The sequence below is a fragment of the Cyanistes caeruleus genome, chromosome Z, assembly GCF_971803275.1.
Source record: "Cyanistes caeruleus chromosome Z, bCyaCae1.hap1.1, whole genome shotgun sequence".
NCBI classification, from domain to species: domain Eukaryota; kingdom Metazoa; phylum Chordata; class Aves; order Passeriformes; family Paridae; genus Cyanistes; species Cyanistes caeruleus.
Genome location: NC_141732.1, coordinates 67,424,743 through 67,441,152, shown reverse-complemented (window position 1 = coordinate 67,441,152; position 16,410 = coordinate 67,424,743). Strand labels below are relative to the sequence as shown.

At 39.9% G+C, this 16,410-nt stretch overlaps 1 protein-coding gene across 4 annotated transcripts in view; it reads left to right on the top strand.

Annotated features, from left to right (window-relative positions):
- Positions 1–16,410, top strand: part of GHR (growth hormone receptor) — a 119,584-nt gene that overhangs the window by 51,563 nt on the left and 51,611 nt on the right. For all 4 annotated transcript variants that reach the window (XM_086867048.1, XM_086867049.1, XM_086867050.1 and 1 more), the window contains one exon: positions 3,607–3,686. In XM_086867048.1, coding sequence (XP_086723174.1) covers positions 3,617–3,686 — 70 coding nt within the window. In that variant the 5' untranslated portion in view covers positions 3,607–3,616. The remainder of the gene's footprint in view (positions 1–3,606; positions 3,687–16,410) is intronic.

Below are 16,410 nucleotides of genomic sequence, written 5' to 3'. Positions count from 1 at the left end.
GCAGGGCAGTAGTTGTCTGATGGCGATGCAGGTGGCACTCAGAGGACCCTTCTCTCGGAATTTTTATTCTGTAACACTAAAAGTGGTATCACGATTTGGAGACTCCTGATTTCCACTAGATTTTCTCCAATGAGACTGGAGCCATGGCAGTGTAGCTCTCACTTGATCTGAAATAGTACTAGGACTGGCCATCATGACTGCAGCCCAGGCAAGCTTTTGGTGTTTGTGCTACATGCAGAGGTCACGTCCCTCGTGCTTCACATCCCATGCAGAGCTCCATGTGCCTGCATGAGGCCTTGAGTACAAACCCTATCCCAAAAGCTCTGGGTTGCAGCTTCAAGGAAATAGCACAACTTGGCCTTTTACAGAGGCTCTTGCACAAAGAGTGGAGCATGATGCATCCATATTTTCCAATGAGAGCAGTTCCTGTTTTTGAGCTCAGTCCTGTCCATATTGGGGACGTTCGGAGTATAGCGGTTGGATATTTTTCACAACTTGTCTAAATGGATAACTGTGGATATCCCATGTGGTTTTAGGCAGTGCCAAGACAGTGTTTTGTCTTGCTGAGATTCTGGATTTGTGAGAGTCCAGTAAAGAAGCATCAATTGTTTCTATACTGCATTTTACTAGCAAAAGGGCAAGGGATGAAGCAGAAATTTTGTTTGTCTCTGAGGTTTAGGAACACAATTTAATCCTGTGCCCATATCGGCGAGCTGGTGGTTTTAGTCAATGTCTCTGGCTGAGCAGGAAATTTCCCAATACTTGCAGAATTGCTCTTAAACAAGTAATAGCTGCTGCTGGAGGGTGGCTGTGCCCTGCCCTCCACCCTGACTGCTCATTCCCATGCCTGTGCTGCACCAGCTACACTCCTGAGATGTGTCTATGGGGAGTCCTGATAAAACCAGTCTGCAAACAGGCTCATTACAATAAATGTTTATGGAATAATTTTAACTGGAACAATCTCCTAATGGAGTTCACTGTGTTGCAGGTATGTAAACAAGCCTGCCACTGCAAGAGGGAACAGCAATGCTGGAAGAGGACTGTTCTCCTCTTGCAGTAACTGCAAGACCTTACTGAAGTGCAGTGTGGTTGTTGACCTTGTGATGTGTTTCCAAGCTCCTGGGTTGGTGCTTCAGCTGTCTAACCACTCTTCTTAGAAGGAAGCTGAGATGCCCACCAGTCAGGTGTGCAGGGATGGAGGGGATGGTCATGCTGTGACAGCTGCACATGGGGACCAACCCTGGTCCCATCACATTTGTTTGGTGTGGTTATGAAAAATGAAACAGTGTGCTCTGAATGATGAATTCTGATCATCATTTGTTCTCACAGGAAAAAAAAAAACAAACAACCCTGTGAGGGTTTGGCCTTCTCTTGTGGCAGGAAGAAGTAGAAAGCCTTGGAAAAGAGTTGTTAGAAGATTAGCAGAGGCTAGTGGATTTGGGAGAACAGGAAAGTGTGAATAGGAAGGCAGCACAGGATGCCTGGGAACTGGGGAAGAAGAATTGTAAATAAAGTGGCATTGTGCTCAGGCCTGTGAAAGAGAAAATAAAACTTTAGGGAGAAAGTGGAAGAGCTGGAGGGGAGAAGATACTGATGGGGTAAAGTTGTGTAACAGCAGAGGATTTTACAAACACAGAGGCACCTTTTTGTAGTAGATTTAAATAACAGGTAATAAGAATCCTTTTAACAAGAGTACAGATGAAGCAGGGGAACCAATTGAACTACCTGAAAATGTACCTGATCTTGGATGAACCTTGTACTGTGGCAGTGTAGCTTCTCTTCTAAGAGTTAGGAGGATTGTTGGCCTGCGATTTGCTTTATTACCTTTGTCCCAGGTCTGTGCATTCCAACAGCTGCAGTTGTCACTTCTCCTGGTCCTGCTCCTCAAGTTGTCTCACTCCCACACTGCCCCAAATCCTCACTAAAGCAGTTTTCTCCCTTTATTCCTTTCTTCCTCCCTCCCTCTGTCCCTCCCTCTCTCCCACTCTTTGCAGTGCCCCATGTCTGCTTGGCCAGAGAAAAGTCCTGCTGGTGCCTGGCCAGTCCAAAGTGCCCCTACAGCCATTCTCTCCATGTAGCAGTCCCATGCCCACTCAGGCTGGCCCAAGCTTGTCTGGGTGGTGCTGCTGGCCATCCTTGTCCTGATGTGTATGTGGTGGGGATCATTTCCTGGCTTGCCTTTGCAGGTCTGGCTTAGGTTCTGCTAGTCTGGAGCAGTAAATGCCACTTACGTTGGGCCTTAAACCTGAGAAATATTGAGCAGTGTAAGGAGGATGTGAGGAAATACCTTCTGATTTTCAAGTTTTGTACTGAATAGCATGGATGACAAATTTGGAGTTGGTAATAGTTTCAGGTTTTTTTGTAGTGTGATTCATTCTGTTCTTTTAGTGTAAGAAAACTGAGGGTATTATTTTTAAATTCAGCATTACTATAGCTTTACATATTTGGCTTTCTTGTGTTTTATGGTCTTTAACCTAATTCAAACTTTGATAACTGTACTAAGAAACTGACTAGTTTTTGACACCCAGATTTGATAGCATAAATTGTTACTTGATAACACCTACTTAGAGATTTTTACTCATTAGTTGGCTTGGTTGTTTGGACACTTGTGATTTAATCTCCTGTTAGATAAAGGAAGAAGATCTCTAAATGAAACAGTCCAGTGTAGAATCAAGGTCTGTCCTGCCAATTTACAGTCAGATGTGGAAGTGGAATTCTCTCTGCTGCCTCTCTGAGTGAGGTGTCAGCATATTGTGCTAGTTTGTGCCACAGAACAAAAAAGTGCTGCCTGATTTCTTTCAACATCCATGCTTATTTTGGCTTGTGTGTTGTAGCTTTAGTTTTGAAGGTCTCTGGTAACCTCCATAGCAATAAATGGTCAGGTCATAATATATGATGCTTTCCCCATACTTCCTATGGACACCTGATGGGGTTTTTGCGAGCAAGGTTTCTCACATTTGTGCAGAAGTCTGCACAGTCTGCAAGTGTAGCACAGAGCAGCTGCTGCCCTTCACCATTGTTAACAGATGCTGGTGATAATGGCAGGGGCAAAGTAGTGCCTTGAAACAGGATTGTGTGAGGGTGTGGGGGTGTGTGTTGTGTGTGTGTGTGGTGTGTGTGTGTGTGGTGTGCGTGGTGTGTGTGTGTTGTGTTGTGTGTCTGTGTGTTGTGTGTGGGTGTGTGTGTGGGTGTGTGTGTGGGTGTGTGTGTGGCACAACTGAATTAAGGAAAACAAGGAGTGTGCTTTTTTGGGCAAGTTTTAAAGGCTTTCTGGTTTATGCTAGGATTGTTAGTGTTTGCATTCTTGGAAGTTCTAAAGTCATTTGCAGATGCAGTCTATCAATTGACAATACTAGATTTTTCCTCCCTCTGTATTTACTGGACTAGAGATGCATAAGCTACTTCTCTTGTAAATACAGTATTTACTATCTGTCCAAGACTGCAAGATTATGTATTGCTTTATGAGGCAATAAACAATAAACTAAACGTACTTTTGGTTTAAGTCCAATCAAAAATTCAATAAAAGTAGATAATAGCTTAAATGTCGTATCGTATTAGAAATATTAGCTTATAAAGAAACTCTCTTACTGTCTTTTGTTATTACAGAGTTAGAAGTATGGATCTTCAGCATCTGCTGTTTATTTTGGCACTGATCTGTGCAAATGACTCACTTTCTGCAAGTGATGGTAAGTCTTACACCTTTCCATGCCTTTGTGTGTGTATATATATATATACATATGTAGCTTTATATAAACAGTACTTTTATATTGAATTTTTGATGACTGTGTAACTTTCATGATTGCAGTAACCCAGATACTTAATAAGACAAATGCATCAGTTAATCTTTTTGTAAATATAGTGGATGAGGCTGGGATATGTTGCACAATGAAGGTGAATTTCATTGACAGTTTTTGATGTGTAAGTGAGATGTATTAACGTTGGTGTTACACATCTGGATTTTATTTGCAGGGGTATTGAAGTTATAAAAGAATTGTACGGGGTTCATTTTTTTTTTAAGGTGAACTAGTGCTTTTTTCCTAAACAAGTCTTCTAGTATATTAATATTTTAATATATTCATATCTTAAGTATAGGACTGTTTGGACATACAGAGTAAGCGTTTAAAGACCATATGCTTTGAAGCTCAGGCAAATATGCACAAGTTTCATAAGAAATAAATTAAGTAATTCTTGGGTAAAGATTATGGGATTTCAGAAGAACATGTACCCAACCAGCCAGCTGGGACTGGCTTTAACTCATTTAACAGAACCCATGAACTCCAGTGGGACTTGCAGGTTGTATCAGATTGATCTGCTTATGCTTGCTGTGATCTAATTATGTGAAGAAGTGCAGCTCAACCTGGTCAGCTCTGTGCTGTTCTGGTCTTCAGAACAGACAGCAGTAACAGTTTTCCATAATAACTAATTTTCTGCAGACGTGTCACTGCTTCTTCCAAAGCTACAGAGCAGCTGCAGTTCTGTAAACAGGTGCCCTTCCTGATTTCCTAATCAAAATCTGTGTTAGCAGAGCAAGTCAGAAAGGGCAGTTTGTGAAGAAATTTTATTAAAAGTGCGATCAAAACAGCTTCCACAGCAAACTGAATAAAACAGTACAATTTTCAGTGAAAATATCTGACATCTCTCAATTTATTTTTTTTTTCTTTAGGTTCATACTTTACTTTTAGTTTTAGTGAGTGAAAATTAAACATCTATAAACTTGCAAGCCATGTTTCATCAGCCTTTCCAGTGCTAGTTTTAGACTATGGTAGTAAGCCAGAAGGCTATGACATACTTGCCTGTAGTCACAACTGGCTTACATTTTAAAGATATAACCATAGCTCTTTGTCCTGATACAGTTCTGTATTTTCTTGGAGTTGCATACTTCGAATTTCTAGGTACCTCGTATATGCTGAAGCACTTACAGGGCATACAGGGTGTTACTTGGATGTTAATGGAGACATTAAGCTAAAATAAGAAATGAAAACTCAGGTGATCAGTTCTTAGACAATTTTTCTATAAAGTTCATTCTCATTATTAACAAACAGGTTTGGATAGAGAAAACATGAGTTTCTGTTTTTCTGTTTATTTACTTCTGTGTGTGGCTCAAATGCTTGTCCTCTGTGTTATCAGAAAGAGAATATGTAAGACTGCTAGTTAAGGCTTTTTCTTTAACATTTACCAAATATATATATGTACCAACTTCTATTCATTGCCACCACAGAATGGCCAGTAGAGCAAAAATTAATGTGTCCTGACTTGATCCTTTCCCCTGCCATGTCTGCATTTTACAGTAGACTCATTCAACAGTCAGAAATAATCCCCAGGGCAGTCTACTGGACCAACTGATTTCTCTCTTGAGTTTTAAGAGCACATGAGGATTATATGATCCTTGGCAGATGAGCTGTGGTCCAGATGTCCTAACTACAGTAAAAATCTGTCTTATAAATAAAACTTGACCACAGCATCATCTTTGTGTGATTTTGTTGATGAAATATTAACTTCCATCTTATGACCTTCAGAACAAAAAAAAAAATAAAAAAATATTTTTGTTCTGCGCTTAAATACAAGACACAGTACTAAATATTTATGTCCTGATTTGTTGTACTATTAAAGATTGTGTATGTGAAGGGAATCACTTTGTTAGTGATTGCTAATGACTAAATTGCTTCTAATTCTTTGACAGATTCATTCTGAATTGGGCACATGCTCAGTTGAGAATGTCAGAGAAGGAAGTATAAACTGAACAGGGGTATTTGCTGTTCTTTAGTGATTTAGGACAGAGTATTAGACAAGATCTGTTTATTACATGTTTGTTTGTTTGTTTTTCTCCCATGTGAATGTGCTCATATCTACAAAAGTTCTCATGAGGATCCAGCGCCACTCAGGTCATGAATCCTGACAATCCTACAGTGCTCTGCCCAGCACGGTCTTGCTGAGATCTTCATATAAACTTAATTAAATGTGCTCTATACTTGTACCATAGCTGATATGTTGCCTGGGAATGGGATCTATGGTGTCATGGTTCCCTAAAAAATTCACTTCAGTAGTTCTATTTCTTCTGGCAGCAGAAGAAATAAAAATTACATATGCTTGGTAGTCTTGTACCAAAGCCCAGTACTGAACCAGTGTAATATAGACTTGTACATGTGATGCTTTTATGTTTTGAAAATAAACAAAGTTTAAGCTCGGACTTAAAAGAGTGCTTGGGGCTGGCTTTGTGCCATGGGGTCAGATCTACCCTAGACAGACTGAAATCCCATACAAGTTTCCTTCTGGCAGGATCAAGGGTGTGAGGCCAGCAGTTGGCCAGGCAACTGCACAACATTTGAGACCAGATATTGGACATTTAGTCACCTATTTGCTGTCTCCAGGCTGGTATCCAGTTCTGCTGGAGGCTTTCTATTGGTTTAGCTCCTTCTTAATGCTCTCCTCTTGCAAAGAAGCTGGCTTCCAGCTCCCTAAACTGAGACTGCAGCTAGCATGAAGTGAGAGGGGTGCCCACTGTCTCTGAGAGGGTGATGCTCAAAGTAACCAAGCATGGCCACTGTCCCCAGTCTTCGACAGTAATTCAGGGCTGAGCAGGTCTGGGACTTGCAGCCTCTCGCCAGGGTTGCTGACCCACGTGCTGTCCATGCCCTTGAGCTGCCTGATGCACAATGGCAAGGGCAGAACAGCGGCAGTGGTAGAAAGAAAGGCCACGATAACAGGAAAGTAATTTCTAATAGTCACATAATTACCCATCGGTAACTGGGTTTTGTGCCTTCAGGATTGGAAAGCACATGGCCCATTTTCACAGCTGATTAAGACATTTTTGTCAGCAGAATTAGGCCTCTAGGTTGCTTTGAAGATGGGGAATTGTATGATTTTGACATTTTAGTTTATTTAATTAGGTACATAAACAAGAAAGAGTACTGCCTCATAAGCAGATGTACATCTGTGCAACATTAATTGTAATTCAGAAAAAAAACTGTACAAATACACAGTTTGTATTTGAGATTTTACATTAATGTAACTGTGGTGTTTCAAAACCGTATCCAGAATTCACAAAGGTGCTTTGGTTTATTGTACCTGCTGACATCAGAAGCAGTTGAGGGGAACTGTTCCAGACATAGCCTGAAATATGTTTTAGAAGGAAAATGAAAGTTCTGATATCGTTTGCTTGTTCCTTCTCTACGATGATGAGTGTAAGTCAAGTAAGGACATAGGGAAATAAACTGGGAATTAGTCCCAGTTAATAAAACAATACATAAGCTCAAGCAGTTTCAAAATTAATTTCTTCTCAGTGAAAAAAGTGGGAAATGTCTTTTACCATATTTTTATGCTAGGTCAAAGCTCCTTTCAGACTATTACAGTTATGTTAATTCATCCTCTGAAACAGGTTTAGAAAGGCATTCATATTTAATGATAGCACAAGAAAAATAATTTGGAGTGAACTGTTTTTTTACAATTACAAGTTTAAGAGCAACAAGCCTTAAATTATTGTTCATTTTATCTAATTGGATTTGAAAAATGTATTTATCTTTTTTCATCACAACTTTTAAAATCATTTTATGAATCTGCTATGCTCAAATATTCTATTTCCATAACTTTTATGTAAGAAATAGACTTAATTATTTCCCTTCCTGAAGCAAATCCAATCCAATTTTTATTTCCATCAGGATGTCCTTTTGTTTTACTGTGTCTGTTGTTGTACTTTGTTGCATTGTGTGCATTATTACATATTGATGATACACCATCTAACTATGTGTGTGCATGGGGTATCAGTGCTCCAGTTGCAGAGCTGGAGATTGAGTCCATGACCCATGCACAGGACTTTAGTGTCAGTAAAAGTCCTAGGCTGAGCAGCCAAGGCTTTGTGCAGCGCTCCCAGTTATACCAGGGCACCTGCAGGACAATTGTATGTTTCTGGGATGGTCAGAACCCAACAGAGCTCTATTAAACACCTTAAAGCCAGGTATCTGATACATAATTACCATCTCTTTACAGGAAATTAAAGCAACTCTATCGGCTGCTGTTGTTCAATGGCCTTTTTTGGCTTAACTATTGACTCTTGGGAGCTTGGACACCTAAGGATGAGATACATCATGGAGATATCCTCTAGGTACTCAGGAAGTCTGCATAGAATTTTTAGATAGCACACCTGTGCCTTTTAAGCAGAAGCTGGAAGGCAGGCAGAGTATCGTGGGCAGTCTGAGATAGCTACAGATGTTTAGGCAACTAGATTTTGCCCTATGTGGCATAAAGGGAGCTAAATTTTTTTAATTAAATTTTTTTAATTAAATTGTCTTTATTTTGAACTGAGCCTCAGCTTTGCAGCTGCCTTGTTTCAGTGTGCATAATTCTGCTTTCTTTCTTCTGGATGGTGTCACAGTTGCTCAGCCACACACTGCAGGTTTTCTGCTACTGCCAAGATGAGAGGTCTTCTCACTGGATTGACTGGAAAGTACTTGGGGTCTTGCTGTCACCATGAGGTTTAGTAGCAGGCACATGTTGTATAAAGACTTTTGTAACACATTAAGGAATTATTAGAATTAGAATAAGCAGAAAAGTGCCTTTGAATGGCAATGCATTATCTTCTGGGACAGGGAAATTCATCCATCAGTTCATGGAGTCAGGAGGTACCTGGCCTGAACCATTCAGAAAAATGGTCTTGTCTGTAGACATGTTTTGTGATTTAGGTGAATTCAAATTTTATAGGTGCAGTCAGTGACAAACCATTTCTCAGGTATTTGTTTTGTGTTTTTTTTAATAGCTTCTTTCATAATCATGAAGACTAGACATATTTGCATGTATTACAATCCTGATCTTGTTAGGAGGGGACAAAAGGACAGCATCTTGCTTAGATTAAGCTGTAAAAATTCTTGCCTTCCCTCGGTAAATAGTAGTGCCATATTACAGTTGGTGATCATTCATTCATAGTGGTCATTTTCTCTTCTTAGTTCTTTAGTTTGGTTCATCTTTATTACAGCCTTTCTCTATTTTGCCTGTTTTCTCAGTTAAATGCATCTAGAACGTGAGTCCAAGCAGAGCTGGCAGTAAAATCTGAGAAGCTGAAAACCGTGATCAAGTGTGGTGCATCCTGGTGGGTGGGGGCAGAACTGTTGAGCAGGCAGGTTTAAAACTTCCACCTGAAAACAAAGCCTTTAGAATAGTTGCCCTATTTGTCTATTTTAAGTGTTTCTGAGCAAGAAATGTGTTCCATTATGTAGAAGAAATTGCTACAGACACATTCCAAAAGCCAGAATCAGAAACCCTGGCTCAGAGAAGCATAAGTTATACCTCTGCGATCTGGTTAAGCCATTTTGGCTGAAGAGAAGATTAATTTTGGCACAGAGAAAAATAGTATTTCTATCATCACTTTCCATTGGGATTAAGGATGACTTTGAAGACTAGCAGAAAAATCTGAGGGAAGGCCAAGGAAATGCACTTCTGAGTTACTTTTACTGCTCTTGCTTCCTACCCAGTAGTATATATTTCAGGTAAACCATTTGTCTGGGCCTGTGACAGTATCTCATGGAGAAGAAAGTATTTCACTTTGCCTGTCTTCAACAGAAATCGATTTGGGATTTCTAAATGTGGAAAACACATGCTGAAAATTAATTGCAGACAGGACTATATTTTATAAGAAAACTCAGAAAATAAAAAGCATTTTAAGGTATTTGAAGCCTGAAATTGTGTCCCTAAATGTCTGTTTTTAGGATTGTATCTGAGTAGATCCAATGTTTTAAATGCTAACCTGGGATGCAGAAACTTGTCTCCTTTGTCCTGTCCTCCAAACCACATCTGTGACTCCAGCATTTACAAGATTTTCAAGCCTTTGAATATCTTCACCTGCAAGCCTGACAAAAACACTTCATGGACAATCAGCTTCAGTCAGGCACCCTGTAAAAAAATAACATAAATGCCAAAGTTTTCCTATCCAGTTATCATTATAATCCTTAGTATTCCTGCTATTGTGTGTATTTCCTTCATTGCTCTTTTGTTGCTATCATATTTTCTTCTGTGTTAAACACAGACTTGCCAATCTGCTGTCCTCTGATTGCTGTGTTTTGAGGCAACTTGCAAGAATTAGCAGCTCATCGGTGGTTAGTGCCTGGTGTAGTCAGAAGAAGTCAGTCCTTCTTCTTCCCAAGGCAAGGCTTGTGATCCCAGCAGGTCTTTAGTCTCCCCAGCAGGCTTACAGACTGCAGCCTAGCCACCAGCACACACACTGGTCCTCCTGTGAACCAGAGCTGCTCCTCTCTGCTAGGACAGAGCTGCACCCAGAGCCACTGACTGATGGTTGTCACTTATGGCTTGCTTTCAGAGGAGTGAGGCCAGTTTGAAACACAAAATTCTGCCCACACATTCAGTGAAGCCTGTGTATTTATGGAGGAGGATCAGATGATGGAAATTACGCAAAACCTTGCACAGCAGTTTGTTACCACTATCTAAGAAGCTAACAAGTGAGAAAATTCTTAGTTACAGTCGTTACTTTAACTCCACTTTGTATTTTAAATTTAATTGTGTATTTAATGTGAATTAGAGAAACAGTGTGTACTGCACTAGCCAAATTAATGCAGCTAATAAACTAACTGCACCAGGGGAAGGAAAAGTAACTCTAGCAAATAAACACTAGTGTGTATTATAAAAGCAGACTGCATCAGTTATAATGAATCATTCCATACGGTAAAGTACACACAGAGGAAATTTATTTCAATATCATCTATCTCTAACAGGAAAAAGAACCTCTAGTTGCTGCATATTCATAGTATGTAATGAAATGCTCATGGAAAAGGATGACTTTTTCATTAATTTTAACAGTGATGCAGTTATTGCGCAGTAATTCACACTGCCTGATTTAAAACACAAGAGACCAATGTTGTGCATTCCCTTCCTATGCTGTGACAGTGGTGATTGTACTGGAAACTAAGTAAAAGTGTGACTGGAATTTGGAGAGGTGTAATTGAACAGACCTGGTTTCTATCAGTATAAATGAAGGAGTAGTGTATGCACCTCAGCAATATTTTGGCACAATTGAGTGTTCCCCTCAACTGTTCCCAAGGGATCAGAGGTGAACAAGAAACAATTCTAGAGCAGGAATTCACAAGATGCCATTCTTGAGTCACACAAAGTGACTTTGAAAGCTTTGCACTGACCACCACCTGCAGCAGAACCAGACGATTCTCAGGGTTGCAGCAGAACTTTAAGTTCAGTTGGGTAGTTTTGGAACTGGAGCCACCATCTGAAGTGTACTTAATTCCACCCTTGAGGAATTTTTGGTCACTTTGGCTCCAGAGTCTTCCCTGTTTCTAACCCTGGCAACTGGCCCAGTCCTCCTTGTTACACTCTGGCACACTAAACTGGTACCCAGGTGATTCTCAGCTTCTGAGGATGGAAAGGTGAATGGGAATGAGATACCATTGGGGAGCTTGGCTGTGGTGTGACCCTCTACAACAAGTTTCTGGCAGGGTTTCCCTTGAAGAATAAAAGAACTATCATAATCTGATTCCCTTCTGTACTACTGGAGAGGTGCCCAAAATGAACCATGGAAAAATGATGCAGTAGGTGAGAGGCAGGGCTGCAAAGTATGACTCTCTAGCTTCTGAACCTTGAGCAAGTCATGCTACTTAACACGACACAGGTTTCTCTACTTGACTTGCTATTCTCACCTTTTGTAGAAGCATAATCAAATAGTAACAGCAATGGTGAGTTTTCTTCACAACATCTAACAGATTGTCACTCTGCTAGGGATTGTGAATTCTTCCTGCATAATGCAGTGAAGACTTTATTGTTTAGAACTACAGGGGTGGTTTTTTACAGATAATAAAATGTCTTCTACTAAGTCATTTGGTGCAAAGTGGTATCAAAAAGCCATAATGTAGGCTGATAAAGTTGGTGTATTGTCTAAAGAGCCATCCATAATGCCAGTTCAGTCCTGTGTTTCATTCTCATTAGTTTGGTCAGGGATACAGACAGTTGTTCACTCCCTGCCATGTGGATTTTGTGAGAGCCCCTGATCCAGCACTGTGAGCAGAAGTTCCTTCAAAAACACCAGGGATAAAATGGAAGGACTTGTATGGATTCAAGAATTCATCAAAAGGGGAAAAAAGGGAGCAAATGAGCTCCCACACCCAGGGGTATCTCCTGTCTATAGGTTGTGAAGGGATTAAATAGAGATGTGTTCTGCTGGTAGAGCTGTGTGGCAGGTCGGGATGGAAAGCAGTGCGGTTCTGCAAGGCGCCAAGGGAGTGATGGAGAAGGATGGAGCAGGGGCCGCTGGAGCCCTCCAGCCATGTGCACAAACACTTGGCACAGCCCTGCTGGAATGGGAGAGTGGAGCTGCCCAGGGAAACGCCAGATTCACCCAGGCCAAGAAATGTGTCTTCTTTGGGCTATCCCACACTGTACCCTGAGCCTATTCAGAGAAACACGCTGAAAGGAAACGTGTTTATTTTTTATTTGGTCTGGGATTGTGTTTATTTATTACTCCCCTAGAGATGTGTAGTCTTGGCTTTAGGGCTGACACAGAAACTTCAGAAGCAAATTTGAAAACTGACTTGGATCAAGAATTTACTATTGAATTCGTATCTACTACAACTCTCCTCTGTTTTTCACTTTGTAAAGACAAAACAAGATCAATTAGGTGCCCAGCAGACAAACACTGTGTGCATCATGTTGCTTTTAAAATACACCCTGTGTTTGTTACCTAATGCCTACTGTATAACAGGAAAAACATAGTATTTGATAAACAGTAAATCTTCAACAAAAAACTTGTACAAGTAAAATAATGTCATTATGCCCTTTGAATTTGTGTCTGGTCTGTTTGAAACCCAAATATCACATAGACTATGACAAAAAATTATCTGTGTTACTATCTGGTCTGTTCAGAACAAAGAATAATGTGATAATTTACTTTTAACAGGAAAACTTCAAGTGTTAAGAAACAAATGTAGGTAATAACTATAAATATTAATGTGATCTATTTAGTATTTGCTGTTAGTTATCAAATAGTTAATAGTCAATGTAACTACTTTGGTAAAAATGCTGATGTCAACTGTAGTTACTGTTGTATAGGTTTTAATTAAAACCATCTGTTTCAATCCTTGTATATATCCTGGGTTGATCTTTGTTTGCAGTGAAGTGTTTTTCTGGAAGTTAAAAGTAATTATTAAAGGAATGGAAATTATTAGTGGTTTGTGGTTTGGCAAGGAAAATAAATGCCTTCTCAAGTTTTTGGTGTCTGTTTTAGAGAGCTCCTGTACCAGAAATGGTTGAGGGTGGAGTATAACACAGAGAATTTTTTGTCATAGTCTATGTGATATTTGGGGTTTGTCCCAGTGAGGCATCAGGAAGTGTAAGTTACTGGTCTGATTATTCTCCACCACTTAATTAAGCCCATTTATTTCACAGGGCCAAAGGAAATACGAGTGGTTTATTAAAAGGGAGAGAGGTATAAAACCATGGGGGAAAATGTCAGAAATGCTGGTGTGTATACATAAACAGTGTAATTTACTTTCAAGTAAACTGTATCATTCTCCAGTGTATTCTTCAATACTGGTTTTGTAGAGGATGTTTGGTCTTGCTAACTTGTTGTCTTAGCTTGTACTGTAATAGTCCTGCCTAAAATTGACCTGTTACCCAAGGGTATCTCCACCTGGCTCCAGAGCTCAGCCTTCATGCTGTGAAGATCTGTTAAGCCACTTTGCAGTAAAAAGAGAAGCATCTAGGGCAGCTCCACAAGTAGTGAAGTAGTTGTGAGATCAATAATTTATTATCTTTCCTTTCTGATTTCTTAGCTATTGCACAATAGGAAGCTGTAGAAGTTTATCAGAAAAACCCAAGGTATCTCCTTGTACTCTTGTCACGTGCCTTTCAACACACCTAGGGACCTTCTGAACACAATTAAAGTCCTGGCTGGATCATGCCATACTTTACAGATGTAGAGGGGAAGACTTTGCTCTTGAAAGGATGCACTGGGAGCTCTTCAGGCTATCCTGCTGTCACAGCTGACTCTGTTTGACCTCCCATTCTTGACCAAGCCAATTGAGTTAAATCCTTGTCTACAAAAATACTTGTAATAATATTACAAGAACCCTCCTGACAGAGACTTCATGTTAAGACAAGTAGCAGAGACAAAGCTGTCAGAATTTTATGTGGTGGCCCAAAACATGCAGCTGATATTATGTACTTTTCCAAGGCTGTGAACGCTGTTCACAGTTTAAAGTAGATTTTTCTCTGGTTTGTCCTTTTTTTCCTGCTTCTGAGTCAAGAAACATTTGTTTTTTGCCAGGAGGAACATGTGTTACAGAATCTGGCACGTTTGCATGTGGTACAAGCTTGTGAATGTTTTGTTGAGATAAGTGAATGACAGCTTCCAGTTGGTGTTCTGCAGGACGTGAGGGTTTCTTTCCAGAAGTCCTGGCCATCTCAAAATAATTATATTCTCCTTGCAGAGCTCCCAATCTGACATGTTATCTTAGCCCTTCAATACTGCAGTGCTGATACTCTACTACACCAGTTTTTCTAGCTAATTGTCTCAAGAAGCAGTTTTAGTTACAGGAAGGACTGAAAGGATTACATCTATCAGAGTTAGTGTTTGGTCTGTGTTGTCCAGCATTATAACAGAAGACTTGATTGTAAATTGTTTTTAAATGCTGTTTTTCAGTTATGAGAACATGTTAGCACTGGAATTCAACGGTTTTTTTGTTCCTATTTTTTAAGCCAAAAAAGGGCATTTTTTCTTAAGAGAATAAGGCTGTGTTTTCTTCTGTTTTAGAGAAGTGTCAACAGTTAAGGTCTTGCTATTTAATTTTATTATACCCCCTGGAAATTTCTCAAGAAACATGAGTTATGACCATGTCAGTGCTTTGCAGTTCATGCGTTTCACATCTCAGCAACTTGCAAAGATGTGTGAAATACAATTAACCGTTCCAGTAATCCCAAGCTACCTATATATAAGCACTGGCTTTCTAGAAACAACATTGTTTTTCCCAAGGTCATAGCTATTCCTAAAGGAAACAGAGTGTTAGCCTTAGTGTCTGGCTCTTAACCCTGTAAGAATGCAAGTGGGACCTGATTAAAATAATATATGGCTTACATTGGTAGCAATTGCTGATCTAAAGAGAAGTGGCCTCTGTACATTGTTGTAATTGCTGTGGGAGTCCCATCATGCATTCATTTGTAGTTTATGAAAAGATGCTGTAGTCTTCTAACAAATTACTTTTAGAAAAGCCCTGAATCCATCATACTGCTACTGGATGTAAAACTGTCATGATTTGTATATGTGGGAAAGTCTCAAAGCATTTCCTGGTTGTTAATGCACTGTAGCATTTAAATGCAGCATTTAGAAAGCCATGATTTTTTACAAAAGTGCATAAAAATGAATATTCTTTCCTTTTAATCTGGGCAACATTCAGGTATTAAATAAAATAATACCTAAAAAAAAGTTGAATAAAAGTTGTTCCATATTTGAGATGGCTGTAAGGTAGTTATGTCCCTAGGAGGTTCAGGCTGTCCTGAGTTCTCAGGTGTTTATTTCAGTGCTAAGGCATAAGTGAGATGGGGGGTTAGTTGGGGTTTTTTTATTGTTCATGTGGGTGGTTCTCAACTGATAGGTGTGAAATCAAATTTTGTTTTGTTTTGTTTCTTGGAGGGAAACATTTACCTGAATTGTCACTGACAGACATACCTGTCACTGGTTTCAGCAGAAAGGCAAAGAGGTGGCAATACTCTGAGCTGTCCAGATAAGGCTGAGGCATGTTGGCAGAAATGGATGAGCTTCCAGAGCCATTTACTTGTCCTAAAGAAGGCAAAATCCCTGTGATGCCAGGAAGAGTAATAGTTCTGTAATAATGACACCGGTCTGAAACAAGCTTTCAGCATCTGGCTGTGGCATAGAAACTCCTCTGTGTCCTTGGAAACTTGATTAATATCTGTGTCCTGTCTCCCTAGTTGAAAAGTTGAAGGCACTTTAAGGATAAACTTCTTAATCAGAGTTTATCAGCTATTATGGTGAGTGAAAATGTTAAGGTTGTGCAATATCCTTTGTCAACAGCATTGCATTTATTATGCAGAACAAAATGACAGAAAATTGTATCTCCTCTTCCAATGATCATGAAGCTGGCAGGCTGCCTCCTCTGCCAAGTCAGGGAAAGCTGTGCTTGTCAGGAGGTAAAAGACACCACCCACAAGCAGAGAGAGCACTGACGAGTCCTCCAGTGCATGTTTGTTTTCTGCATGAATCTGCATTCTTGCAGAAACTATGCTTTTCTTCCAAAAGGAAAGGACTTGTGCTAATATGGGCCCATAACTAATAGTTGCCATGGGAAACTCCGAAATGGCCACCCACACTTTTATATGTGAATGGAGCTTGTGTTCAGATACACTGTTCCATCTGTGTGTCAGCATACACACATCAGTGTGTATGTATGT